The sequence below is a fragment of the Diaporthe amygdali genome (genome assembly GCF_026229845.1).
Source record: "Diaporthe amygdali strain CAA958 chromosome Unknown NODE_18_length_871485_cov_64_394520, whole genome shotgun sequence".
Classification (NCBI taxonomy): domain Eukaryota; kingdom Fungi; phylum Ascomycota; class Sordariomycetes; order Diaporthales; family Diaporthaceae; genus Diaporthe; species Diaporthe amygdali.
Window position 1 is genome coordinate 602,668 of NW_026517038.1, and position 25,947 is coordinate 628,614.

The 25,947-nt window shown below is 52.9% G+C and overlaps 10 protein-coding genes across 10 annotated transcripts; 5 read left to right on the forward strand and 5 right to left on the reverse strand.

Moving 5' to 3' along the window:
• Positions 1–1,541: 1,541 nt before the first annotated feature.
• On the forward strand, positions 1,542–3,033 carry J7T55_004121 (uncharacterized protein; the record flags this gene model as incomplete). The annotated part of the gene is made up of 5 exons (XM_053144800.1): positions 1,542–1,561; positions 1,770–2,133; positions 2,284–2,316; positions 2,391–2,883; positions 2,939–3,033. The coding sequence occupies 5 exons, from the start codon at positions 1,542–1,544 to the stop codon at positions 3,031–3,033; spliced, it is 1,005 nt and encodes a 334-aa protein (XP_052992621.1).
• A 346-nt stretch (positions 3,034–3,379) lies between these two features.
• J7T55_004122 (uncharacterized protein) lies at positions 3,380–6,794 on the reverse strand (the record flags this gene model as incomplete). The annotated part of the gene is made up of 3 exons (XM_053144801.1): positions 3,380–3,397; positions 3,496–6,480; positions 6,540–6,794. 3 exons carry the CDS (start codon positions 6,792–6,794, stop codon positions 3,380–3,382), a joined length of 3,258 nt encoding a protein of 1,085 aa, XP_052992622.1.
• Positions 6,795–7,352: 558 nt separating this feature from the next.
• Positions 7,353–11,751, forward strand: J7T55_004123 (superkiller protein; the record flags this gene model as incomplete). Its single annotated transcript, XM_053144803.1, has 2 exons — positions 7,353–7,471; positions 7,599–11,751. 2 exons carry the CDS (start codon positions 7,353–7,355, stop codon positions 11,749–11,751), a joined length of 4,272 nt encoding a protein of 1,423 aa, XP_052992623.1.
• A 224-nt stretch (positions 11,752–11,975) lies between these two features.
• Positions 11,976–12,751, reverse strand: J7T55_004124 (uncharacterized protein; the record flags this gene model as incomplete). Its single annotated transcript, XM_053144804.1, has 2 exons — positions 11,976–11,997; positions 12,066–12,751. The coding sequence occupies 2 exons, from the start codon at positions 12,749–12,751 to the stop codon at positions 11,976–11,978; spliced, it is 708 nt and encodes a 235-aa protein (XP_052992624.1).
• Positions 12,752–13,372: 621 nt separating this feature from the next.
• On the forward strand, positions 13,373–14,333 carry J7T55_004125 (uncharacterized protein; the record flags this gene model as incomplete). Its single annotated transcript, XM_053144805.1, has 2 exons — positions 13,373–13,891; positions 13,965–14,333. 2 exons carry the CDS (start codon positions 13,373–13,375, stop codon positions 14,331–14,333), a joined length of 888 nt encoding a protein of 295 aa, XP_052992625.1.
• A 232-nt stretch (positions 14,334–14,565) lies between these two features.
• Positions 14,566–15,658, reverse strand: J7T55_004126 (UPF0135 protein; the record flags this gene model as incomplete). Its single annotated transcript, XM_053144806.1, has 3 exons — positions 14,566–15,242; positions 15,313–15,506; positions 15,585–15,658. 3 exons carry the CDS (start codon positions 15,656–15,658, stop codon positions 14,566–14,568), a joined length of 945 nt encoding a protein of 314 aa, XP_052992626.1.
• A 692-nt stretch (positions 15,659–16,350) lies between these two features.
• Positions 16,351–17,015, forward strand: J7T55_004127 (uncharacterized protein; the record flags this gene model as incomplete). The annotated part of the gene is made up of 4 exons (XM_053144807.1): positions 16,351–16,441; positions 16,601–16,681; positions 16,739–16,778; positions 16,898–17,015. 4 exons carry the CDS (start codon positions 16,351–16,353, stop codon positions 17,013–17,015), a joined length of 330 nt encoding a protein of 109 aa, XP_052992627.1.
• A 2,280-nt stretch (positions 17,016–19,295) lies between these two features.
• Positions 19,296–22,989, forward strand: J7T55_004128 (uncharacterized protein; the record flags this gene model as incomplete). The annotated part of the gene is made up of 12 exons (XM_053144808.1): positions 19,296–19,431; positions 19,491–20,307; positions 20,358–20,405; positions 20,485–20,553; positions 20,790–20,843; positions 20,898–21,017; positions 21,347–21,493; positions 21,555–21,672; positions 21,739–21,927; positions 22,140–22,226; positions 22,306–22,542; positions 22,687–22,989. The coding sequence occupies 12 exons, from the start codon at positions 19,296–19,298 to the stop codon at positions 22,987–22,989; spliced, it is 2,325 nt and encodes a 774-aa protein (XP_052992628.1).
• A 102-nt stretch (positions 22,990–23,091) lies between these two features.
• On the reverse strand, positions 23,092–24,372 carry J7T55_004129 (uncharacterized protein; the record flags this gene model as incomplete). The annotated part of the gene is made up of 1 exon (XM_053144809.1): positions 23,092–24,372. The coding sequence occupies one exon, from the start codon at positions 24,370–24,372 to the stop codon at positions 23,092–23,094; it is 1,281 nt and encodes a 426-aa protein (XP_052992629.1).
• A 123-nt stretch (positions 24,373–24,495) lies between these two features.
• Positions 24,496–25,273, reverse strand: J7T55_004130 (uncharacterized protein; the record flags this gene model as incomplete). Its single annotated transcript, XM_053144810.1, has 2 exons — positions 24,496–25,098; positions 25,157–25,273. 2 exons carry the CDS (start codon positions 25,271–25,273, stop codon positions 24,496–24,498), a joined length of 720 nt encoding a protein of 239 aa, XP_052992630.1.
• Between the last annotated feature and the right edge of the window lie 674 nt (positions 25,274–25,947).

Sequence of the window (25,947 nt, forward strand, 5' to 3'; positions counted from 1 at the left end):
TTTTTATAAGCCTTTGAATAAGTTTTTATAAAACTCTTTTATTAATAAAGCTTGTTTATTCTACAGCTATAGCTTTAAAAGCTTTATTAAAGCTTTTTTTTTTAAGCTAGCTTACTTTTAAAATTTATATAATTTAATATAATTTAATATAAATTTCAAGCTTATATACTATAAAGTATAAATAATATTTTAATTAAAATTAAAATTAAAAAAACTAATAAATTATAAAATATTTTATTAAATTAATAAAATTAATTATAAAAATAAAATTTAATAAAATAATATTAATAAATTTATTTTTTAAAATAATAAAAATTTAAAAAGTTTTTATTATTAAAATATTATATTTTAAATTATTATATTTATTTTAAAACTTATTTAAATTATTTTTTTAATAAAAAAACTTTTTAATTATAATAATTTTAATTTATTAAATAATAATATTAATATAAAAAATATAAAAATAAATTAATATAAAAATAATTTTTATTAAAATTTAAAATTAATAATTAATAATAATTACTTATAATATAATTTTATATTATTTTTATATAAAACTTTTTTTAAAATATAATTATATATTAATTAAATTTAAAAAACTTTTATTTTTATTTATAAAATATAAAAATTAAATAAAATATATTAAATTATTTATAATAATAAATAATTTATTTTTTAATAAAATTAAGTATTAAATTAATTATTATTTTTAATAAATTATTATATTATATATATAAGTTTAAATACTTTAAAAATATATTAAATTTATATTTAAAATTTAAAATAATAATATTATTTATTTTATATTATTATTAATTTAAAAAAAATTAAAAAAAATATATTTTTAATTATAAATAAATTTTAATATTTAAATTATAAATAAATTTTAATATTTAAATTATATATTTTATTTAAATTACTAAATAAATATTTTAAAAATTAATTTATTTATTATAAACAGTAATATTATTTAATTATTTAATTTAGTTATATGCTAGCTGCTGACACGAAGCTTGACTACTGCTACAAATCAAGTGTGCCGGCCAAAAGACCATAATAACCAATCGCCAGATTGGCTATTCAGCAGTATATAAGAGCCGTACCGTCACAGCTGCGAAGTGCTTGCTAGCTGGCTGCAGCAATGAAGGTTTTAAAATCTATGATACATCCCTTCCTCTGGCTGTGTTGCTGCACAATGTCGTCATATCCGAGGAGAAGAACGATTAGTGAATCATAATCAGTTCCGCTCGCGGAGGACAACGGAGCTGTCAGTCCACTATAAAAACTCAACTCCAACCCCTCACCTGAAGGTTTTGTGCCTCAACCCATTCTGATCTCTATCCTCATCTTTCTTCCCGGCGATTTCACATAGCCACCTTCCCCAGCAACTTACAAATCTTCGTCGCAAAGTACCTCACCCAATTGAACACGATGTGATTATACAAGCACATAGACTGACACTGACCAAGGGCAACGTACTGCTCGGTACTACCGTCCCTCAACCTGAGCCATGAGGTCTTTCATTGGTCATGTCATCCAAAATGATCAGTATCCAGGTAAAGTTAGCACGCATGAGCCGGTGCCAATCCCCTCGTGCCATGGTCATTTTGAGACTCCTTGCATTGCAGGACTCGAGAGACTCTTGGGCGTGGTGGAGCGGCTGAGATTATACGGCTTGGGAACTTGATCTTGGATAATACCAGCGAAAGGATCATGCGTTATCCTCCCTAATCTTGAGAGGACAGCTAAAGCTAACAAAGATATGTTAGACATACAATGGCTCCCTCTGCCATCGTGACGACGGCCGATTCTGCCACGGGCAGCCTGGCTGTCAAGGGCGTCAAGAAGGACAGTGGCATCCCTGATGCCAATACTAAGGCCATCGACAGCATGATGGGCCAGTGGGCCTCGTTCACCTTCTCGCCGATTCGCGAGAGCCAAGTATCCCGTGCGATGACCAGCCGATACTTCTCGGATTTGGACTCATATGCGGAGTCTGACATTGTGATCATCGGCGCGGGATCTTGCGGTTTATCGGCTGCCTACACGCTCGGAAAGCTGCGGCCTGATCTCAAGATTGCAATTATTGAAGCTGGCGTCGCGCCCGGCGGTGGTGCGTGGCTGGGTGGTCAGGTGAGTTACCATGATTTTTTTCATTATACGTCTACGAGCATACATGCCCAGATCGGAGTCGTGCCCGTGGCAGCCTCCGAGCTGTTGGGCGAATGTGCCTCGATCTCGAACTAGGGGGTCTGCTTCTTACTAACTTAAGCCACGGAATAGTTATTCTCGGCCATGGTCATGCGCAAGCCGGCTGTGAGTAAAGCTCAACAATGGAGTCAACCGCCCTGGCTCCGCGTTTGTGTTCTTGACAGCTGATTAGCTTGCAGGACGTCTTCCTGACTGATCTCGGCATCCCGTTTGAGGACGAGGGCAATTTCGTTGTGGTCAAGCATGCAGCACTGTTCACCTCGACTATTCTGTCCAAAGTGCTACAGTTCCCCAACATCAAGCTCTTCAATGCTACCACTGTCGAGGATCTTATCACTCGTCGCTCCGCTGGTGGAGCTGGTGATGTGCGCATTGCAGGTGTGGTTACAAACTGGACTCTGGTTTCGATGCACCACGACGATCAGTCTTGCATGGACCCCAACACCATCAACGCCCCGCTGATCATCAGCACTACTGGGCATGACGGCCCGTTTGGTGCCTTCTCTGTGAAGCGACTCGTTAGCATGAAACAATTGGAGCAACTCGGTGGAATGCGTGGTCTTGATATGCAGACGGCAGAGGACGCAATTGTCAAAGGCACCAGGGAGATTATACCAGGTCTCATCGTGGGAGGAATGGAGCTTTCTGAGGTTGATGGAGCCAATCGCATGGGTGAGCCATCTCAAGATAGTGGCCTTGCCTTGGCAGAAACGCTGACCTCGAATAGGACCTACGTTTGGTGCCATGGCGCTGAGTGGAGTAAAGGCGGCTGAAGAAGCGCTCCGAGTCTTCGACCTCAGGAAGGCCGAGAATGAGAAGTAAGCCAGGGACTACTCAAGTCAAGGTTTCTGGACTTCGGTCGCCTGTTGAGAAGTATCACTGCCTGTCTGTCACTCATTCTCGCCCGGCAGGAAACATTTGGTAACATTGTTTGCAAACATGTATGAAGCAAAGCGATCTCTTGTATTTGACGAGATTTTGCAGATGCTCAATACGCCTGGAGACTGTCAATTATCTATAGGTTCAAATCAATACACTCGCTGAGCCACACACTCATTCCATTGTGAATACCAGCTTTCACCAGCTTTATAATTATCACACACATGTAAAGATCAGGTAGTGCTTAGTCAGGCTTGCCTTAGACCATTATTCACTATTCACAGATGTGTTAAGAGTAGTGTATGAACTGGTATGAATATTACATGACCAATATTCCACACTCTGGGCCTCGGTAGACCAGAGCTATTTCGACAACTCTATTCCCTCAATTAGGTCCCCACCTACTCTGGCGACCTCGGCAATGATTGCTTCTCGGTTAACATTAACACGCTCATCACTCGTACCAACTTCCTCCTTGTCTTTGCATGCCTCGGGTTTGAATGAGCAAGGGAGGTTGACCCTAAATGTCCGCCGCTTTATTTGAGGGTTCCAAATTGCAGCTATGACCGTGTCTTCTGGTGCACCGTGGAAAAAGAGAAGCGGCTCGGAGAAGAGGTTGTTGAGTTGCATCAGCAAAGTTCTGACTGGTTGCTGAAGCGCAGGTTGCATTGCCCGCCCAGTTCGGCCATCCAGATTCTTGAACTGTGACTGTTTCAATGCATCATTAGAGCTGGCAGCTCTTCTCATAGCCTTGCCGCTTAAGCGAATCAGGACGTCGTAGTCTTTCAAGGAAGGCAAGAAGAGTTTCCTCGTTTCCAGACCAACTCCTTCAGCTTTAACGAGCTTGCACGCTGATCTTGCCAGTGTGGTCATACGGGTGGCAATGACTCTCGACGGCAGAGGCTGCCCATCTTTTATGGTGTAGGCGGTGCCAGAGGTATCTTGAGACGTGGCTACAACCATCGTTGTGTGGCTCATGCCAGGATCGATCTTGCGCCAGGCCTCCAACCTTGTAGCGACAGCGGACCGCTCAGACCCTGGGAGCTCCCCAGTCGAGTCCAGAACCAGCGGCTCCGTCCGCCAGTCCCACCTGGACAAGAATTGCAGCGTTCGTAGAAAACCTGTCATGGCACTCGATGGTGCTTGCCACGGATAAGGCTCCAGGAAGACTCGCAAGGCAAACAGCTCCACCAGTTCCTCCGAGAAATGGCACGAGAGCTTGTGGGAGTTGAACCAGTGTTTCACCAACCTGATAGTAGCGGATAAGGCGGGGAACCGAGTGCAGAGTATCAACATTGTCTGCGTGTGAAGCGGGAGAAGTGTGTAAATGCGTTTGAATGAGATATGCAACTGAGCACTTTGGGTTCGCACGTGCTGGTTGAGAGTCTTTTCCCCGGTTCGCCTCTGCAGCAGACTCTCCTCGAGATCACTGTGTATCCTCAAACGGAAAGAGGTGCCCCCCTCATACGTAATATCCAGGAAAGCCAGGTTCTCTATTTCCGTTTGTGCGTCCTCCAGCCCAACGCGGCAAGCCACTCCGGCCCTGGACTCGGTAAGGAGCTCGCCAATTCTTAGTAGAAAGGCAACTTTCGTTCGCTGTATCGCAGCTAGATTGTCAGGCCACTTGCCCGAGGCTTCGAAGTAGACTATGGTGTCCATCGGCAGCGTTGTGTCTCTTGAAGTGCTAAAAGATGGCGGCCGCACCGACGCAGACCGTAGTTCGGGTGCTGCCGCGGACACTTGCCTGATCTGGAGGGGAAGATGGCTCAGTCCACGTAAATCCGCCTCAAACATAGTGAAGGCCTCCCTGGCAGCTTGGAACGCAGACGTGTCGGAGGCTTTGATAGGGATTATTGCTGAAAAGTCGGCCCCGTAGTACTCAAGATGATCATCCTGTATCTGCAGGTGCAATTTGAGAGCATACCGGGTGATCTCTTCCCAGAGGCTTAGCGGCGAAGCTTGCGTCCAAATCAAGCTCTCTAGGATACTACCATCCTTAAAGCGTCTCAATTCAGCTTTTTGACCCCAGAATCGACGGAACTCTTTTGCGGCTTGTTTGTCCTCAACCGAAGGACCTTGGTCAACTTGTCTCGCCATGTTGGCCGTATTGAAGAGCGCCCCCACCAGCAAGTGAGGGGGACTCGAAGGCGGTGACGAAGTGAGTTCCCAGGCAGCTTCACTCGAATCGTCGCCGCTTTCTACATGTATGAGCTGCACTCTATCGCCCAGTGCTCTTCTCAGGACATCCATGGCCTGGTCCCCACGTTGGGCCGCCAGACCCCGGTAATCGCCAGTGTTGTGCGCATCTGTGCTTTGTGGGTACATAATCTGTACGAGAGCGTCATAGCTGTGAAGAGGCATATTAGCCTTAATGATAAAGGTCGGATTGAACTGGTCAGCAGCCTGATCAGCCAGCGATGCTTGCGTCCACCTGGCGTGTTGTTGCAGTGTGAACGCAGAGCAATCACTCATCTTATAGGCCAGATTGAGCTGTCGAGCGGCGTCGAGAATGATTGGCCCGGATTCTTTCAGAGCATCCAGCCCGTCGTTAGATGAGCCGAGGACGGGAGGCTTGCGACAAAGATCAACAGTGGCGAGATACTGTACAACAGCCTTGAAAATTTGGGTGGCGCTGAATGAGGAGGACAGAGGCGCAACCCCCCTCCGACCTCCGCCTTGTAATAGCAGCGCGGTGAGAATCGCCCATTCGAAGTGACCGAACCCCCCTCTGGAAAGCGAGCCCCCAAAGCCGCGTTGGAGTAGCCAGATACGCCCTAGAATACAGGCGTCTCTGAAGGCCGCGCAAGCCTTCTCTGCCTGGCGAAGGACCTTGAGATAGCTGAAGTAGCACATCTCGGCCTTCAATGTAGAGTTGTAGAAAGGTGTTGGGGCTCTGGGGTCCCCGCCGACATCTGGGACAGACCGAATGCAACAGGCCGTAGGCAAGAGCTTCCGGCTTGGGCACAAGCCTTGTGGTGCGCACGGAATGATCCGTATATGGTACCCGTTTGTGTGGTTCTCCAAGGCCAGGTTGAGGATGGGCAGCAGGCGGTTTCCACTGCAATATTCGTAGGCGAACACAACAGTAGAGCCAAGCTCGTTGCGGACGGAGGCGGTCAGGACGGCTAGGTAGTAGGCCCTCTTGTAGAAATATCTGAGGTCGAGGTAGTCCTTGTCTTGAAAGATGTCCTTGGGCATCTCGACAATCATGTCAATGGCATGGCGGCCTTGGGATCTGACCATTGTCTTGGAGACGTAGCTTCCGACAACATTGAACTGAGCCGGAGCGGCGAATGAGACCTTGTAGTGCGAATCTTGGGACGGTCCTGGATCGGGAAAGGGCACGAGCAGACCTTGTGTCGCCTCGAGGCTCTTGGAAGCCTGGTGAATCTGCAAAGCAAGGAAGGTGGTTAGGTGGGTCGTGGGGCTGGACGGGCAGATGCGCTCACGGGAGTAGGGCCATGAGGCTTGGTTTCTTCGATAGTGGACTTGATGCGGTGCAAAAGATCGTCGGCACCGGCGAAGGTCTTGCTGTAGTCCAGGCGAACCTCGTTCAAAAGTTCTTGGGCCTGCAAAGCGAAGGTGCTTGGTCGGGGAGTGCCTGCTTGGGCGGCGGCATCCAGAGCGGCGCTGCCATTTGCGACGAGACCGTGGGACTCGTGGTCTAGTTTCCTTCGTTTCGCAGGGTTCGAGTCCATGTCCATGCTGGAAAGACGGGTGTCCTAGTCGCGGCTACTCGCCCACGCAGACAGAGAGTTTCAAGAGGAAGTGTGCAGGTCTGTGTTTGGAGTGAGAACGCAGTGCACGATCAGGCAAGGCGAGGCAAAGTTGTTAGAGAGCAAGAAAGCATGGAAATTTATTCCTTATCGATTAGATAGGTGGGCAGGTCGGATATGCTGGCGCGCCCCTCCGCCCAAGATTCTCGGGCACCCAAGTACCTGGGTACCTAGGCCAGAACTCCAACGTCATTGAATTGCAGGCCAAGGGTCGCCTAGACAGCACTGCAGTGCTCGTACAGGTGAACCCACCGTAGGTACTTGGTCAATCTAGACGACCTTCGCTCTTGCGAAACCAACAAATCATCCTGAGAAGTCGCAGCCCCCCTCCCCCTCTCAGATCACTCCTCTCTGGCACCATCAATTCGACCAACCACCGGATGATGCAGGCGTGAGGGATCTGGAGATTATGACACCAAACCTGGCCCTGACACCGCCTCTGCCCCTGCCCACCGTCCACCCAACACCCTGTAAGCAGCTACCGTCATGTCGTCTTCCAAGGCGGCACTGAAGGCCATCGCCGATGCTGTCAAGCAGCAGAAGTACGACGATGCCCTCCAACAGGCTCGGGACTTCACTCAGAGAGAACCTAGAAACTACCAAGCGTAAGGTCACACCAGCCCCATGCACTGCCCAGCTCATGTCCAAACATCGCGCCACTCGCGGTTGAGGGGAGGGGGGCGCGAGGCTCTTCAGCCTCACTTTATCTTTCATTCACTGACAAAGCTGCAGTCTCGTTCTGTTGGCTCTCGCTTTGGACAAGACCAACAGGCTGGATGAGGCAGAGGCAACGTATGACGCGGCCACGAAGCTGAAACCTAATGATCCCCAGGCCTGGCAGGGTCTCATCAAGCTCTATGAGAAGCAGGGCCCAAAGAAGCTCTCTTCTCTGCAGACTGCCACTGTCTACTTGGCCGAGATCTTCCGGGACTCTGACCAAACCTACAAATACCAGAAGATCGTAGACGATTTTATCGCTTTTGCCCGCGCTCAAGGCACTGCTCAGCAGTATGTCGACGCCTTGGGCTTGACCCTACCGGACAGCCCTGTCTACTCGGCGGTCGAGGGCCGCACCCGCCCTGCGGAGACGTATGAGACAGTTGCCAGGATCATTGAGGCAGACGAGAAGAAGCAGATCAATTCTTTGATCGGTGAGCGGAGGACCAGGCTCGGCGCAAAGGTCAGCGAAGTTACCATCGAGGTCAAGCGGGAGGTGCTCGGCCGCAGCCGTCTGGGCCACATCTATCGCGAACTCATCAATTGGTCCAATGACGACGAGGTTCGTCGCCAATATGAGGAGAAGCTGCTGCAACACTGCCACGACCGCCTCCTAGCGTTTCCTCACGGCCAAGAGAAGGCGCAGGAGTTACAGGTCGTCCTCAAGCTAGCCAGGGATATGGTCATCATCAAGCACCCATACAGGCTCGCATGGGAGATAAATATTGACTGGAGGGATTGCAAGGACACGGGAGACTGGGATGCCACTGTTCTTTGGGACTACTGCACATTTTTCCCCGACAGCGACTTGTGCAGAGTCATCACCGGCTACCTCAGCAGCGACATCTCGCCATTCCCCAAGCTCGAGCCGCAGCCTGAAACTCCTGACGAAGGCGGCCATGCCAGCGATGAGAGCGAGGATGACGATGATGGTGGGGCGCCAACAACCGTCATTCCGTTGACTGACGAGGATCGATTGCTCATGATGTCAGAAGCGATTTTGACAACCAAATCCCTCTTCGCCCACCGTTTGGTGGTTGAATATTACGAATCATTGCAGGAACATGAGAGCAATGTTGAGTTAACGCGCAAGGCTCTCCGTCTGCTGAAGGACGAGCGGGAGAAGACAGGCATGGGTTTCCAAGACACCAGTGACATGTTCAAACTACACCTCGCCACGGCGCTGGTGTTCTACCAGTCTCCACGCCATCATAAAGAGGCAAAGGAGTTATTCGACGATGTGTTGAGCCGCGACCCCGTATCAACACCTGCCCTGATCGGAGTGGGTTTGATTTTTGAGGAGGAGGAAGACTACGACGAAGCCATTGACTTCCTGGATCGAGCCCTCCAGAGGGATCCTGAGAACCTCCGCGTTAAGTCTGAGGCAGCCTGGGTGAAAGCACTCAAGGGTGATTACTCAACCAGCGCAGCGGAGCTTGAGCAATGCATACCCTTGATCACAGCCAAGAGCGACGCCGCTCATGACCTCTTGGCCCAGACGTTATACCGGCTTGGTAGCTGCATTTGGGCACTGGACCCTTCAAAGGCCGCGAGAAAAAATCGCGGACCTGGCGGGGCCTACTCGTGTTTCCTGCAAGCCCTGAAGAGCAATTTGAGCTTTGCACCGGCGTACACAAGCCTAGGTGTGTATTATGCCGACTACGCCAAGGACAAGAAGAGGGCCAGAAAGTGCTTCCAGAAGGCAGTCGAGCTGTCGTCATCTGAAATCGTCTCTGCAGAGAGGCTCGCACGCTCCTTTGCAGACGAGGCTGACTGGGATCGAGTTGAGCTCGTCGCTCAGCGCATTGTCGACTCGGGCAAAGTCAAGCCGCCACCGGGCTCCAAGAGGAAAGGGATCAGCTGGCCGTTCGCGGCCCTTGGTGTCGCAGAATTGCACAAACAGGATTTCCACAAAGCCGTTGTGTCATTCCAAGCCGCTTTACGAATATCTCCTGACGATTATCATTCCTGGGTAGGACTCGGAGAGAGTTACTACAGCTCCGGCCGCTACGTCTCGGCCACCAAGGCCATCCAAAATGCGCAGAGGCTAGAGGAAATGTCAGATGCCACTGGAGACGTGGAGACTTGGTTCGCTAAGTTCATGCTTGCTAATATCAAACGCCAACTAGGTGATTTTGACGACTCTATTGAGTTGTACCAAGATGTCACTCTGCACAGACCAGACGAAGAGGGCGTGGCCATTGCGCTGATGCAGACACTTGCTGATAGCGCAGCGGACTGTCTTAGAAAGGGCCTCTTTGGTAAAGCGGTGACAACAGCCAAGGGCGCCTTGGAGTTCGCCACCAGAGCTCCGGAAGGTATCAAGAACACGTTCAACTTCTGGAAAACGGTGGCAGACTCTTGCTCGATTTTTACAAGCATCCAGGGACACGTTACAGATCTGCCCATCGAAATTATTCGTCAACTACTCGGGGATAACGATGATGCGCTAGGATTCGAAGTGTTGAAAGAGGTCGACGGGGTTGGACACAATGTCGTATTTGCCAAAGGTATATTTGCCGATGACGAGAGAGTTGGTGTCGATCTCACCCGCGCTCTCCATGCTACCATCCTTGCACACAAACGTGCTATTCACGCTTCAGCTCACGATGCGCACGCACAAAGTGTAGCATATTACAACCTCGGTTGGGCAGAGTACCGTGCGCATCTGAATCTTCCTGAGGAGTTCAAGGGCAGATCTAGTCGATACTCTAAAGCCGCCATCAAATGCTTCAAGCGAGCCATAGAGCTGGAAGCTGGCAACGCGGAGTTCTGGAACGCACTCGGCGTGATTACAAGCCAGATCAATGCGGCTGTCTCACAACATTCTTTTGTTCGCAGCCTGTACTTGAATGAGCGAAATGTTCAGGCGTGGACAAATCTAGGTACTCTTGGGCTGCTCCAGAACGACCTGGAGTTGGCGAACGAGGCATTCACCAGAGCACAATCCACCGACCCCGACTACGCCCACGCATGGCTTGGCCAAGGCCTCGTGGCCTTGATCTATGGCGATGTGAAAGAAGCCCGTGGTCTCTTTGCCCATGCCATGGAAATTGCCGAGGCCTCGTCGTCCATCTCCAGACAGCAATACTCTACGTCAATATTTGATTCTATATCGACGTTCTCCACGGATGCTGGTATGACATCTCTTATCCAGGCGATCTTTGCACTAGGCCAGCTTCGAGAGCTAAAGCCACAGAACCTTGCCCTGGGGCACCTGCGTGCCTTGCTGCAGGAGCGGAGTCATGAGCATCAGTTATCGGCAAAAGTCCTAGAGGAGATGTGCTCTGTTTTAGAAGCAGATTACGAAGTGACTGAGTCTGCGCAGTCACTAAGGAGATTTGCACTCGCGAAGACAGATCTCGCCAGGGCTCATCTCGCCGTTGGTTCTTACGATCGAGCGGTTGATTGTGGCGAGACGGCTCTGCAACTCAGCAGTGACGAGTCAGACAACGAATTGAGGGCAGAAGAGCGAAAGAAGGCGAGGCTCTCTGCGAACTTGACGGTGGGTCTCGCCCACTATCATCAAAACAACCTGACAGAGGCCGTGGCGTACTTCGATGCTGCTCTGCAGGAATCAGACAACAATCCTGATGCCGCTTGTCTGCTTGCCCAGGTACTGTGGGCAACAGGGTCTGAGGGTGCCCGAGACAAGGCCCGCAACCTACTGTTCGATATCATTGGCGACAGACCCGATCATGTGCAGTCGGTTGTCCTGCTGGGCGTCATAGGGATCCTAGATGACGACGAAGAGAGTCTTGATGCGGTGCGCATTGAGTTGGAGAAACTTCGCACAAGCGAGAAGACCACGTCTGCGGAACAATTGTACATAGGAGAGGTTCTACAAGCGGCTGCAGCCCTGACGGAGGAGGGTACGGGGCAGGGACCGCTGGCTCAGGCGCAGACGGACACCCTTCTCTATCCTCATCTGCCACACGGCTGGTCTGGTCTCGGGGACATGACAGACAATAGTGAGGAGTTTCCAAGGGAGATGGCAGTCCGTGTGGCATCACAGGCCATTCCACCCAAGGGTCATCTTGGCGCAGAGGATCTGGCGAAGGCTTATGGGTCCACTGGGCGAGCTCTCAACTCGCAGGTCTCGATTGTGCTGGCGCCATGGATGAGAGATGGTTGGCACGACCTTGTTGGCGTTGTGCGCAAGCAGTAGCGCATGTAACCCAGATAGTTGTTCCTTGTCGTAGCCACAAGTTGGAGATAAATCAGCCACGTGCGTACAGTACATGCACAAGCCCTGGCGCGCGTTCATCATAAGCAAGCGGCAGTATTACGAAAATGACTTGATAAGCCTCCTCAGCCTTGCTGATCTGGACCGGCCGCTTCCCTCAACCTGGCGAGCCGACTGCCCACCCAAGCTCTCTGCCTGGGACCATGTCAGTCGATTCTTGCGCTCTCACTGTGACAGAGGCGTCCGCACGGGTATCCTAATTGTGTGCGGCAAGGCATCTTTGCCAGAGTACTTACCAGGCTTCGATCTTGCCACCCAAGATGTGACAAGTCGTAGGTTCGAGTACTATGGCCCCTCTTGCGACGAGGGCACCCTTTCTGAGTAGTATCTTCTCGCCGATGTTGAGTGTCCCGATGGCTATCCTTGGGATACGCGTCAGCTCAAGGCCATATACCGTCTGGCCCTTGCAGTCCTGCAAGACTAGTCGATGGGTGGCCTTGTTGGGGGTTGGTGCTGGTGCTGTTGCTGTCGCCGGCGCTGATAACTGTGCCTCTGGTCCATCGGCCGTTCCATTCTGGTGCTCGTCCGTATTAGCACCGTTGGTAGGAAGGCGGATGATCTCTCGGCCTCGGGTCTGCTCGCCCCTCTCGATGGCCTCGAGCTCCTCGACCTGCTCCCACCGGCTCTTTGCCAGATCCTCGATGTCGGCAACCTGGACGTAGACATGGTGGCTTAGCCGAGTCTCCTGCACGGCGGGGTTGCTGATGCCGCTCGGAAGAGATATGGCTGGGACTGAATCGGAGTCGAGCAAGCCAGGAGTGGTGAGGTCCGAGGCCAGGAGTCGGGTCTTGACGGTCATAACCAAGGAAGGGAGGGGAGGAGGGGGGTTGCGGGCCGAGATGAGAGCCTGTAGCCACGGTTGAGACGGCGGCGGGAGGTTGAGGTTCTGCAGTTGGGTGTGTATCTGGGCTGACAGGCTCATGTTGGGCAGTGGATATTGCTCCTCATCGTACTCGAGGGACTGAGATCCAAGTTGTATGATTTCCGTGATCGACCAGGGTCATTATGAACCAGGTGTGCGTGTGTGCAGTATGGAGTGTGACCGCCTCCAGATGTGCACAAGCCCACCCACACACACACACGCAGCCCTTTGTATTGTTTCAGCCTTTCTGCCAACTCGTGTGGATTGTCCGCAAGTGACTCGCAGAATGCCTGGTTTTGATACAATGTTGGGGTGAAGTGAGGATTGATTGATGTATTGATGTATTGATGTACTAGTGGGGGACTGGTGAGTGAAGATTGTTGGCTGCTGCGTGTTTCGATCTACAAGCCCAGTAAACAGGATAGTAGAGCCCCACCAACCATCAGAGGTACCTAGCCATCCTCTGCGTAGACAGACCCCCCCCCCCCCCGGGCAGGTACCTGGGGTACTACTTACATGTGTCAAACGCATCGATCATCTATGGGACACCTACCACCATACCTACTGTTGCAGCTAGCTGTTTACAGCGCACCTAGGTAGCTTCCCATTGTCCACCCACAGTAGCCATCCCGCCGTCATCATCAACCAACTCCAACGCAGAACCAGCCTGCTGCCGCCGACATGTCCACCATAGCTTCCCCTAGAGACCCCCATTCTGCCTTTCGGCGAACACCCTCCTCCCAGGCCATCGTAACTCCTACCTCGTCCACACGCCCGAGTCTTGACATTCCCCGATCGGCCACCAGCTCTCCTAATCCGTCCGCATCCACGTCCGCATCCGCATCCGCATCCGCACCCAACAAGCGCAATAACCGTGCCGCCCTCCGTGAATACTACAATCTCAAGAAGACCCCAGCTGCCGCCACGCCCCCGCTGCTCGAGGTCACCGACACAGACTCCGCCTCCCTGGCCGATGCCGCCGACTTTCCCCACTCAGACGTCCCTACATCCGAGATCGATGCCGATGGCTTCGACGCCGACGCCTACGTCAAGTCCAAGCTGAAGGACAGCAGCCTGGAGGAGCTGCTCAGGACCTACACGCGGGTCCTGGGCGAGATCCGGGCACTCGACGCCGAGAAGAAGGCGCTGGTCTACGACAACTACAGCAAGCTCATCACCGCCACCGAGACAATACGCAAGGTACGGCAGCCCGCCAGGTCCAGGTGGGTTGTGGGGCGCTTCGGGAAATTGTGACTGACAGTCTGTTTGGCAGATGCGCTCCAACATGGACCCCCTGAACCCTATGGCTGCGACCCTCGACCCAGCCATTGCCCACATCTACTCCCAGGCCTCGTCAATCAGGGACGCTCTGAGGCAGTCCACGCCGAAGCCGGAGGATGCCAAGAGCAGGCAAGACGTTCAGGACAGGAAGAGGAGGGCCAGGGAGCTCGTCGCAGGGGTGTTGGAAACGCCGGAAAGGATACGGACACTGGTGCAAGAGGGCAAGGTCGAGGAAGCGAGGCAGGCGTGGGCGTTGCCCAGGCAGCTGCTCGTGGCTTGGAAACAGAAGGGGGTAGGCGGTGCAGATGTTGATGCATGTCTGGCGGAGGGTGATGCAGCCATCAAAGATGCTGTTTCGTAAGAGTGTAGATTGGATGGTGCCCTTGAAATGATACCCCGGGCTCCAGCACGATAGTCAAGATCGTCCCCCAAGGTTCACACGGACCGCTCTCATCCAACACCTCGCCTCTCCCGATTCAGTGGGTTGCGCACCCGGGCCAGTCTCGTACATGTATATCTATATGTCCATGCACGCATGCTCAACGCGCCGTGTGTAGATGAGACATTCCAGTGACCGAGGCCCCGCTGGCCAGTCATGGCGCGGAACCGGCAGTGAGGCGCTCAACATCCCAGATCTCGAAGGGATCCTTGTCCTCCTCGCTCACCAAGATCTGTGCCTCGACGCCAGTCCTGTGAAGTTCCGCCTCCAAGGCCGGCTGCATCCTCTGCCGAAGGTATGCCCTCTCCGAATTGCTGTGAAAAACCGTGATGACCAGTTTGCCCTCCATGGTGGCCCGGAGTGCGTTGTGGTGGCTCATCTCGCCGGTGACGAGGACATCGACGGCGCAGCTCTTGAGGACGTCCCAGCCCGAGCCTGCACACACAGCGGCGGACTGCACCCTAGCCGTCGAGACATCAAAGCGGCTGGGCGCCGCCACCATGACATGCTTCAGGCCGCCCAGGCCCGTGGCGAGGCGACGGACCAGGTCGCTCACCGCGACTGGCTGGGCAAAGTCGACTTTCCTACCATAGCCGGCGCCTTCGAAGCCGGCTGGGGGAGGAGACGAGGTGGGCTGGACCGCAGAACGGCTCTGAGGCTGTTGTGAGCCGCAGATGACATCGACCAGCCAGTCATTCAGGCCGCCGGGCACAGCGTCGACGGCGGTGTGGGGGCAGTAGACAGCGATGTTCTTCTGGGCCAGCTGGAGCAGAAGCCTTTGCTGGGGGTCGACGAGATCGACTGACTTGAGCCCTCTGAAGATGAAAGGGTCTTTGGCAGAAGGTGCGATGGTCAGTGAGGTTGGACAAGGGGCGGGGGAAAGCGCAGGGTGCAGACGTACGATAGCTCACGATGAGGGAGGCCTTCTTGTCGACAGCCTCCTGTGCGACAGATGGGCTCAGGTCATTGGTGAGGAGGATGGTCTTGTGCTCGGAGGAGGGCTCCAGGCCGAGGCTCTGCTGGGTGGGCGAGTCGAAGTTGCCCAGGAGCAAGCCGACGTTGTCCCAAACCCTGTCGGCGACCTCTTCGGGGTACCTGGAGTTGGGGTGTCAGCTCGACACATCCGGATGCCAGGCAGCGGGGCCGAATGAGCTTGAGGCCGGGACTATGTACAATGATCTTAGAGCTTGCACCACCGCCCGGGCAAAGGGGGTGTTTTGCGGTGGTTGCGCGGCGACTGAGGCCATTCCTCCTCGTGACGACAGTGGGATAGGCCTCGAGGAACAGGCTCTGGTAAAGGTGGGGGTGCCCTGAGTCCTTGGACAAGAGCGAGTGGCGACGGCTAGTGAGCGGCTGGCTGACAGCAAGAAGGCTGGGACTGGGACTGGGACTGCGATTGCGAGACGGAGGGGATGAGGGATCATAAGGCGGAGCCGTGTCGTGGGAAAAGTCATTGGAAAGCTGCAGGTAGGAAGATACCCAGGCAGGTAGGTAGGTAGGTATCTGTCTGTCTGTCTACTGTGTAGACTAGGTGACTGACGTCGAGAGCTCCTGAGGTCCCATAGTCCCATTGACTGGTAGATGGTAGCGGGTAGTGGGTAGCGGATAGCGGCCCCTACCTACCTAGATATTTAGGTAGGTAGGTAGTACCGTGCCCTGTACGTACAGTGCACAGTGTGTATGTGTATGTGTATGTGTGTGTAAGTGTGTGGGTTGTGTGTGTGTGTGTGTGTACCTGCATACCACTCAACAATACGATAAGCAGCCGACACCAGTTTCTCCACCTTCCCATCTTTTGCCGTCCACAGTGGTCCTCCCCAAACCAGACGACGGCACACTAGACTTCAGTACCCAGTCCTCCTTCATATATACAACCACATACCCTTGACCACCCAGAGCTGCCTGCTTGCAACCCTACATAGTTCACTAATCACCGGTCATGGAGAACACTGCAGTGTCAGAGGCCGCCCTCAAGGCCTCCATCATAGAGCGGCTCAACGCCGTCCACGTCGACATCACCGACATGTCTGGTTCGTCGTCCTCGTCTCCCATCACCACCAGCCAACTCGCCCATCTCTCTCTCTCTCTCTGTCTCTTTCTCTCTCACAAACATACACACACACACTCTCTCTCTCTCCCCCCCCCCCCCAATACACTGTGGCATTGACGCTCCTGTCGTTTTCTTGCAGGCGGCTGTGGCCAAGCATTCTCGACCTTGATTGTCTCGCCCGAGTTTGCCGGGAAGAACTCGCTCAAGAGACATCGCCTAGGTCAGTGACTGCCATCCCCTTGCATCTCCCTCACTCGCTGACACGCAATGCCTACAGTCAACTCCGCCTTGAAGGAGGAGATTGCCGCCATCCACGCGTAAGTTCAGTCAATTCCAGTCCGGTCCACCTTGGGAGCATATCAACGCCAACTGGGTACCTACCTCGTTGCCCCCTCTTGTCATAGTCTGCCCATTTCTGACTGGCCCTGCCCCACAGCTGGACTGCAAAATGTCAGACACCCGAGGAGTGGCACAAGGAAAAGGCTGCTACTGGCGACGATGCGCCCCGTCTTGACGGTACTGTGGACGGGAAAGTCCAGGGCACTGCTGCCTGAGCGCCCCCCGCCCGGCTTCTCCATAGACTTGGAGCCACGGCTCACTCATATGTATGGCCCGTGAACCTGGGCTCTTGCCTCATGTGTGATCCCTATGCTTGCCAAAGCAACGGCGGACGGGGTTTTCACTAATCAGGGGCCATCAACCCGGCCGGCCTAATGAGCATATAAGGCAAGCAACGGGCAAGCCGCGACTCGAAATAAGCGGCTCCGGCCACCGGTTCCGCGAACAACGAGGATTGCCCCCTCGGGAAGGACTCTCCACTCAGGTCCCGGACTCAACATGGTTGGTGGCGGGCACGTTTGACAGGTCTTCGATGATCTTATTGCCGGCATGGACTCTCTCGTGTACTTCGGTGTGATGGTGGATGGCAGGGACTGCCGCTGGTTGAACCCATGCAGTCTGGGCTGGGAGTTTGGGTGTGTCGCGCATGTTGTGAGGCCCCTTGTCTTGAATGCATGTTTGAGCATCATGTCCTTTTTGTAACTAGACGTCATTGCATCTGGTCTCAGCATGCCCAGTTCCTTTCTTTCAGTGCGTTCCCCCAGACCGGCTTGCTTGGGCTGGTCACTCTACTCGACGCTAAAGGCCGCTCAACACACAACGAACGCACCACGTCTTGCCGGAGCAGCAGAGCAAATTGAGTTTGGATTCGCACGGCATAAGAGTCGACTGCATTTGTGTGCCCAGCATGACATGAATTGTACCACCAATAACATCAATTACTGATCTGTAATCGCATAGCTAAGTCCAGTCCTGCGCATTCAAGCCCGAGCCACGAGCTGACTATAAATCATTCAGGTCGTGGTTGATTATTCTACGGCCAGTTGAGACGTCTCTTCTGGCGCCGAGTGGACCCTCTTGATCCGTCTTTCTTGGGAAACGTCAGACAAATTAGGCCTGGATTGGAGAAGATACAGTCCATGGCCTGTGATGGTGCTCATGTGTCAGGCGTGAGTAGTCCCCAGCGAGATCAACACTTGTGGGATGAATCCCATCCGGGATCGACTTCCATAGGATGAATCGCTACGATATTGGTAACTTCGCGTGGGATGACTTCCTGTCGGATGTGGAATAACTGGTTGTACCCCAAAATGCCCGGTCGAGATGACTTTGTATATGGGGTATCTCTACAGGCTGACTTAAGGCTCAGCAGTCCGCAACCGTCAATCACTACTATTCTCACGTTTGCCCGCCCGATATCCATCTGAAATGCCGGCACTGTCTTCATGCGGCGTGGGATTGGGCAAGCAGTCAACAACCCGGCGCTTCTGATCTGGGTCGGTCATGTGTTTGCCTCCACCTGGCGTGGATCAACACCGAGACACATGCAGGTACAAGATTTCAGCTGGAGAGCTCCCGAGCAAGCTTGAACAGTTAAGCACCCTAGCTGTTGCTCACGCCTGCCAGAGTTAAAAGTGCTTAAACCGCTCGGTTCAGCCTCAAACATGAGCACTCATGAGCCGTCTAGCGTTACTCTATCGCACTGGTGCAACTATCAAGTACATGTGTATGCCCTCATCGCAAGACATGTCGCCGCTTTCTGTCTTTGGCTGCAATCTCGCCCTCGCTCTGTATCACCACCTCCCTGGGTGTGGTCTCGCCATCTGCATGCGACTTCCTCGTGGCTTCGACGCTGTGGCACCTGTCTGCTCGTTTTGACAGCCCCCGCTAATAGCTTGTCTTCTACCCTGGACTCGCCGCCTCGGCATGTTCCTGATCGTCAGGCTTCCGGATGATAGTCATGGCTTCCGCCTTCCAAAGCATTACATGCAAGAGTCCACAACCAAAATGGTTCGTTTCCAGCTAGCCGATCACCCCCAGGGCTATGTTGGCTCTCGGAATCACTGTCATTCCAACATGCGCGCGAGCCCGGGTCGCCTCAGCCCACGGCATTCTCATTGCGCTGATTCACTCGGTCAGACTCTTGTCTCCCGTCAACCTGATTCTTCGCAATCAAAAACTGAGTCCTCCGTGCTCATTGTGGGGCGTCTTCGACGCCACCCAACGTCCCTCGGCGAGTGGCTCTGGCCATGACACAGTGAGTCCTGGAAGCCAGACTCGTGTTGCCCGAGACATGTCATGTTGCGATGTCGCCTCGTCGTCGGATGCATCCTATAAAGCGCGGTTGGTCGTCACTGAGCGACTTTCTCGTTAAAGTCGCTTGTTCTGAACATCATCCAACTTGTGTCTCTCCTTCTCTCGAGCTGTCTCTATCTCTCAATTTTTGCGATTCTTCCATATTCCATTGCCTGTTTTGCCATCTACCAGTAGTTGCCATGCGATCTAGCTCACTGGCCGGGCTGGCTTCGGTCGGGCTGGCAAGCATCGCCACGGCCGAGGACCTCCTCTTCTATAGCACCATGACTGACACCCAGGAATACATACAAGCAACGACCGTTCTTGGGATGACAGGTAGGGCAGCACCAGAGTGAGCTACCATGTATTCCACGCTGACGACTCGGCCATCTCAGCCCATGTTGCAAGCCCTGAAGAATGGGCCAGCTATACCACGGCTGATTTCGAGAAGTATAAGGCCATCATCATCCCGGATCCTACCTGTGGCGCCGTCAGCACAATCGACTTTTTCGACCTGACAAAGGCGGTTTGGGGCCCTGCTGTGATGGGTAACATCATCCTCATCGGCACGGATCCCACTTTCCACTCTTCAAGTCGACCCGGCGCGCTGACCCTCATTGATGACGCTGTTCTGTTTTCTGCCTCGGGCAATGGTACTGGCCTATACTTTGCCCTGTCCTGCTACTATGACTCCGTCGACACCGCCACCGTGGACTCCTTGTCCTACTTTGGAACCATCACTGTCCGCGGGCGGCTAGCCTGCTACAATGATGCGCACTTGGTCGCTGACTCCTCTGCCTTGGGCAAGCTCGATGATGCCGCACTGAGCGACTGGTCCTGTAGCGTCCACGAAGTCTTCTCATCCTATCCCACCACAGGTCTTTTCGGCTTCGAGCCGCTTGCCATTGCACAAGGAGCCACTGGGGACGGGCAGAAGGACTTCGCGGATGGCTCAAATGGAATTCCCTACATCATTGTCAAAGGGGCAACGCCGGCTGGCTGTGGCGATGGCGTATGGGACGCGAGCCTGGAGGAAGAATGTGACAACGGCCCTTCGAATGGAACGCCAGAGAGCTCCTGCTCGTCATCCTGCAAATGTCTCAATGGATCTGTCGCCCCGGGTGTATGTCGGCCACCGGGTCCGAATTCCACCTTCAGCACGACTCTGCCTACCCCGTCCTCTACGTCCCTGCCGTCTATCACTAACTCAAGGTATGCCACAATATGCGCAACATGAAGCGCGCTGACTAACAAAAAAAAAGTTCGACAGTGGTCTCGTCCGCTTCCTCGCCCGTATCTGCGAACTCCAGGTGAGACTCGCTGCGGCTCCTGCATTCATCTGGGAAAACTAATTAGTCAAATCTGAAGTGTGCTAGCATCGACCACCAGCAACCCACCCAGGGCGAACGACTCGTCCTCGGCGTCGATTTCGCCCCTGGGGTCATTCACGAACTCGAGGTTTGTCTCGACTCCCCCACCCCCTAAGGGGGTTTTCCGGGTCTTGACTGATACTTTGGCAGCTCCGCACCCATTTCCACCACTGCGGTACTTTCGTCGCCTTCAACTCTTCTTGTTCCTTCGGGTGTACTCTCAAGCGGAGCCGTACCTCCATCTTCACTATCTATGACGACTGAAACGTAAGGAATACTCTGTTCTTCGGTCGGTTCTGCGGTACAAATTTGACACAGGTGCAGCCCTGTCGCCCCCGCCACGACAGGCCCGGCTACCACAGCGCCTGGCAGCACGAGGTGAGTGTGTTAGTCTTGTGAGAATACCTAGCCCAAGGCTGATCACCGTTGTAGTGTCCCGCCGACCTTCTCCGGCACGCCGGTTGTAGCAAGCGGCAACAGCTCATCGCCGGTTCTCTCAAGCACGACAAAGTTGTCCGACATGTCATCTTCTGTCGCCTTCAGCAACTCGAGGTGAACTTCGAGGGAGCCCTAGTTCAATGTCATTGTGCTAATTGTGAAAGCAGCACACTGCCTACTGGAGCATCATCACTACGGCCAGCAAGCTCGAGGTGACATAATCCATTGACTTCACTCAGTCTGCCCATTCCTAACTTTCTGATAGTATTTTGACACCTGAAACACCTATATCATCCTCAGGTGCATTGGCTTCTTCCAGCGCCGAAGTTTTCACTGTGTCCAGTGCCATTGAATCTTCTTTCGTGTCCTGGTCCATGTCAAGTTTGAGGTATGTGGGAAGACATGAGTTGCTTTGAAGGCCTTTCGACTAATCTTAGACAAAGCTTTGTCCCTCCGGCGTCATGGACGCCCTCCGCCTCAGTTCCGACCACTCCGTCGGCTGGGGCGTCTGATACCAGTGCTTCAGCGATAAATGTTACTTCTTCCTCGGAATCACCTGCAAGCTCGTCAATACCGTTCACGAATTCCAGGTAAGGGTGATTTGGACATCTAAATTGAGCACCACGTGCTGATTTTAAAATAGCTCCACAGAGTCCATCATGCCACTATCGTCAGCCTCCTTGCCGAGCACGGTTACAAGCAGCGGCGCTGTGCCCAGCGGAACCGTTGTCTCATCAAGTGTGGCTTTGGCATCTTCAGAGACCTCGAGGTAAGAGATTACGGCACGAGCAGACTTGTTGATTTATATGCTGATAATGAATCTCGTTGCCACTAGATCGGCAACCCTGCCTGGGTTTCCTACCGTCTCAGTGCCTACAGGTGCATCGTCACTGGCGCCGAGCTCGTCGATGTCCACGGAAACGGGAGCCACCACCGCAGTACTAACGCTATCGTCCCCCATACTCATATCAAGTTCTGTCGCGATATCAACTGTCTCTGCCATTGTTCCTACCGAAGGCTCCAGGTCCGTAGCTCAATTACCCTCCATTCGGCATCATATTGACAGCCCGTTTTGATTAGCTCTGGCTCCGTGTCGTCGGCCTTTTCTATCTTCGAATCGTCGGTTGTTCCCTCTGGTGGCAGTAATTCGTCTTCTATATCCATTGTGGTCTCCAGGTAAGTCGTCTGGTTTATGCCTTGAGAAGTCCAGCCCGTTGCTCAATATTTCTATGACAGCACCGAGCTAGCGCTATCAAGCAACAGTGCTTCATTGGGTGTATCCTCGATGCCTTCTGCCGCATCAGCCACTGGAGCACCGCCAGCGTCGAGTGCTAGTCTTGGGTAGGGCTCCAATAATCGATTAGACAGAGAGGAGGACTGACTATTTCCAAGGTCATCCCAGGTCTCATCCCCGGGATCAGCAATGGCGCCTCCGGCTTCCATTTCAGCGCCTGTGACCTCGACGACAATCACCAGTAGCTTTGTCACCACTCTTGCTACGAACTCTTCCACCTCACAGATTACCGACTTAATTACGACTGAACTTACGACTTTGTATGTAACATTCGAAGTAGAAGAGCATCTTTCACTACAGAGCCAGTCCCTCTCCCGCCCCTTCTTGCAGCCTGGTGCCCTGCTGGTAGGCAAAATGACATACTGCTGACTGATTCTTCAAGAACATACCCGCCTGCGTCTACATTACTGACTAGTTCGATTTCAAATGCAAAGTCTGAGTAAATGCTACCACCCTCTTATGCTCAGGCGCTGACAGTGTTTGCCTTAGTTCAAATGGGGTATCATCATCGAGGGCACCGCCATCAGGAGTCGCGTCGCCCAGTCCTCCAAACTCCGAAGCACCGTCCGTAGGTATCTCAACCGGCGTCTTGCATTCGAGCAGTCCCAATTCGATTCCTTCGCCGTCGGGACTACCATCATCAAGCTCAAATCCCTCACCCCTCTCGAGTTTACCAGGCCCAGACGTGTCGCCTCCTCAAGCGTCACCATCCTGGCTCACTTTTACGACTATTGCAAGCTCAGCGGTGCTTTCATCGTTGAATCCAAGTTCAGCATTGTCTTCTCCTTCTGAACCAAGCTCGCTGCTATCTGTCGACAGCCCAACTCCCGCAATTCCTACCACGAGCCTGCCAATGACGATAACTACAAGCATTGTCACTACCATTGCCACAAATTACTCGACCTCCCAAATCACGGACCTTACTACGACCGAGGTCGAGACCTGGACAGTCACTTCATCTTCTGCGGTGTCAAGCACATACACGAGTCTCTCAATTGGGCTCGAAAGCTCCTTGTCAACTGTATTAAGCAGCGGTTTGGACTCATCAGCCTCTGGAACCTCGCACGGAACCACTTTCATGACCAGCAGCAGCTCAATTGCCACTCTCCCGCCTGTCGCATCAAGCCTCGGATCATCTACAACTTTGTTGGATTCTTCCTCCGCCGAGCCAAGCTCAATTACAGCTGGGCCTGTCTCCTCTGGCTCATCAAGCCCAGGTAACATACCGCTTACTTCATCCGCCGAAGCAAGCTCACTTATAGCCAGTTCTGTTCCCTCTGGACTATCAAGTAGAGGCACCACACTGATTGGCAGTTCATCGTCGGCCGAAACATCGTCAACCACAGGGCCATACACGGAGTTGTCATCTCCAACCAGTCCACTTTCGGGTTCCGCTGCCCCAGGCCCACCGTTTCCAAGCACAGAATCCTCTTCAAGTTCGAACGACGTGTCTGCGCCGCTACCACCTTCAAGCGCGAGTGCAACATTCAGCGGGATAACCACAGTGTTCTCGGGATTGGCCAGTAGCGTCCCCAGCTCAGCCGTCGAGTCAACCCCTACAAATTTGACGAGTAACACTTTGTCTACGTCTTCGGCCGCTGAGACAACGTCCACCTCCCCGCCGCAGAGTGTTCCAATCTCAGATTCGGTGATCTCTCCAAGTCTAAGCACAAGACAAAGCACGGGTGTCTCGATCACATCACCTAAAAGCTCAGTCTCGAGCACTTTTGTTTCAAGCCTGCCGGCTTCGAGCGGCAGGACGGTGTCCGCCTCATCTGGTGGAGCTGCATCTATTTCGGAGTCCACCAGCCTTTCCGTCCTGAGCAGCACGATAAGTCTGACCGTATCCGTTCCAGAGCCAACGAGCTCGACATCAAGCACTGTCATCTCCAGTCTACCAGCAAGCTCGGCTTCGAGCGGAGTGATTGACCAGACTTCGCCTTCACCCACTGGCGATGTGACGAGCTCGGCTGCCTTTTCGTCCAGTCCCATTCCTACCTTTTCCGAGGGCTTGTCTGAGAGTGCTCCATCACCATCTGCTGGTCGCCCAGTTCCTCCGTTGCCAGCATCATCCGGTCCATCGAGCGGGTCTGATACTTCAACTGGAAAATCAACTGCTTCGAATCCAGCACCAGTTTCTTTATCTCGATCGAGCCCAGTATCAGTAAGTATCATGAGCGAAAGGGAATAAGTCAACAGCCTACTTCTCCAAGACTAATACAGGCAACAGCTAGCCACTACGAACTCACTGTCCTCCGTCACACCCCTCTCAAGCCCAGCACCGGTGACTTCGTCCTCTCAAGTAGTCAGCTCTTCGGACGTGTTGAATTCAGACAGCACCGAGGTCAAGAGCAGCACGACAGTTTCATCGGTCTCCAGCCCTGCGAGTACAACTGGAGGAATCACAAGCACCTCGGCGGAAACGTCAAGCCTGGCTCTAAGTGACACCTCGCGCCCGAGCACTAGTATATCCGTTGGAGGAGGCTCGATCAGCCCTATAGGAACGTCATCGCTACCCGCGACTGAATCCTCCATCGTGTCTCCGGACACCGGCGGGGCCAGCTTGTCAACGTCGACACCAGCAGGACTACCTTCTGTGATATTTCCCACATACGGCGCTCCTCCACCGAGCAGTCCCCTGGCTCCAGGCTCAACAGGGCTACCTGCAAGCTCTCTGCTTTCCTGGGCTGCTACGAGCCTAGGGGGCTCGGGTGTCCTATCAACCCCAGCCAGCTTGAGCACCTCTTCGATGCAGACTTCATCGCTTTCGGACAGCATGGATTCATGGAACCCGACGCAGCCGGGTTCTTTTTCGATAGTGACCAGCGAGACCGTTTCGAAAAGTACGGTCTCTACCAGCACAGTCCCCGTGACGGAAAGCACCGAATCTCTACCCGGTGGCTACAGCTGGCCAGGATCTCTCACAGTACCAACGTCCAACACCTTGGTTCAGTCTTACCCCAGCGGCACGAACCCCACAGATGAATGCGGCAAGTGGGTGGGTATTGAAGTCATCGTCATGGTTGACGTCGTGGAGATCTGCCCTGATGGACAGACTTGTGAGTGACTCAGGCATCCTGAATGAGTATACACACGAAAAGCTAAAATCCATGCGCAGCGACGACAACATCTACCGAGACGTACGAGATTATGACACGTTCCATCTGCCACACGTCCATGCAGAGTATGCCCTGCTATGTGTGCGAGTTCGGGCTGCCGACCGGCATGCACCTCATGACGGTCTCAACGGTAAGCACCTGGCATCTGATCCCATGCGACGAACCTATGCTCATAGAGATATAGACTTCGAATACTGCATCTCCAGACCCTACACCTGCTGTCACCGTCCAAGCATGTTCTACCTGCGACACATCCGTGTTCAAAACTTCGGTTCTCGGGTTCACTCCAGGCGCTGAATGCTACGGCTGTCAACCCTCTAGTATAGATGGGCCTGTTGCCAGTATGACCCTGGAGAACCACGAGCTAGAGACTGTATCTTTAGTTGGGGCCTCTTCCTTAGATGGCGTGACCGGCGATGGTGCCTCTAATCCTGTCGCCGGCTCGGTCCCATCAGGAAATACGCCCTCGCCTCCGCCATCTGCTTCGGCAACATACCTCACTGCGGGCTCGTCCCGGAATGCTGTACACGCCGGGCTCATCGGCCTCATTGTTGGAGTAGTCATGATCACATGGTAGCCAATGACAGGCTCCCCCTGCCCCCGGGGGCAAACTAACTTGGTATCAAGTGAA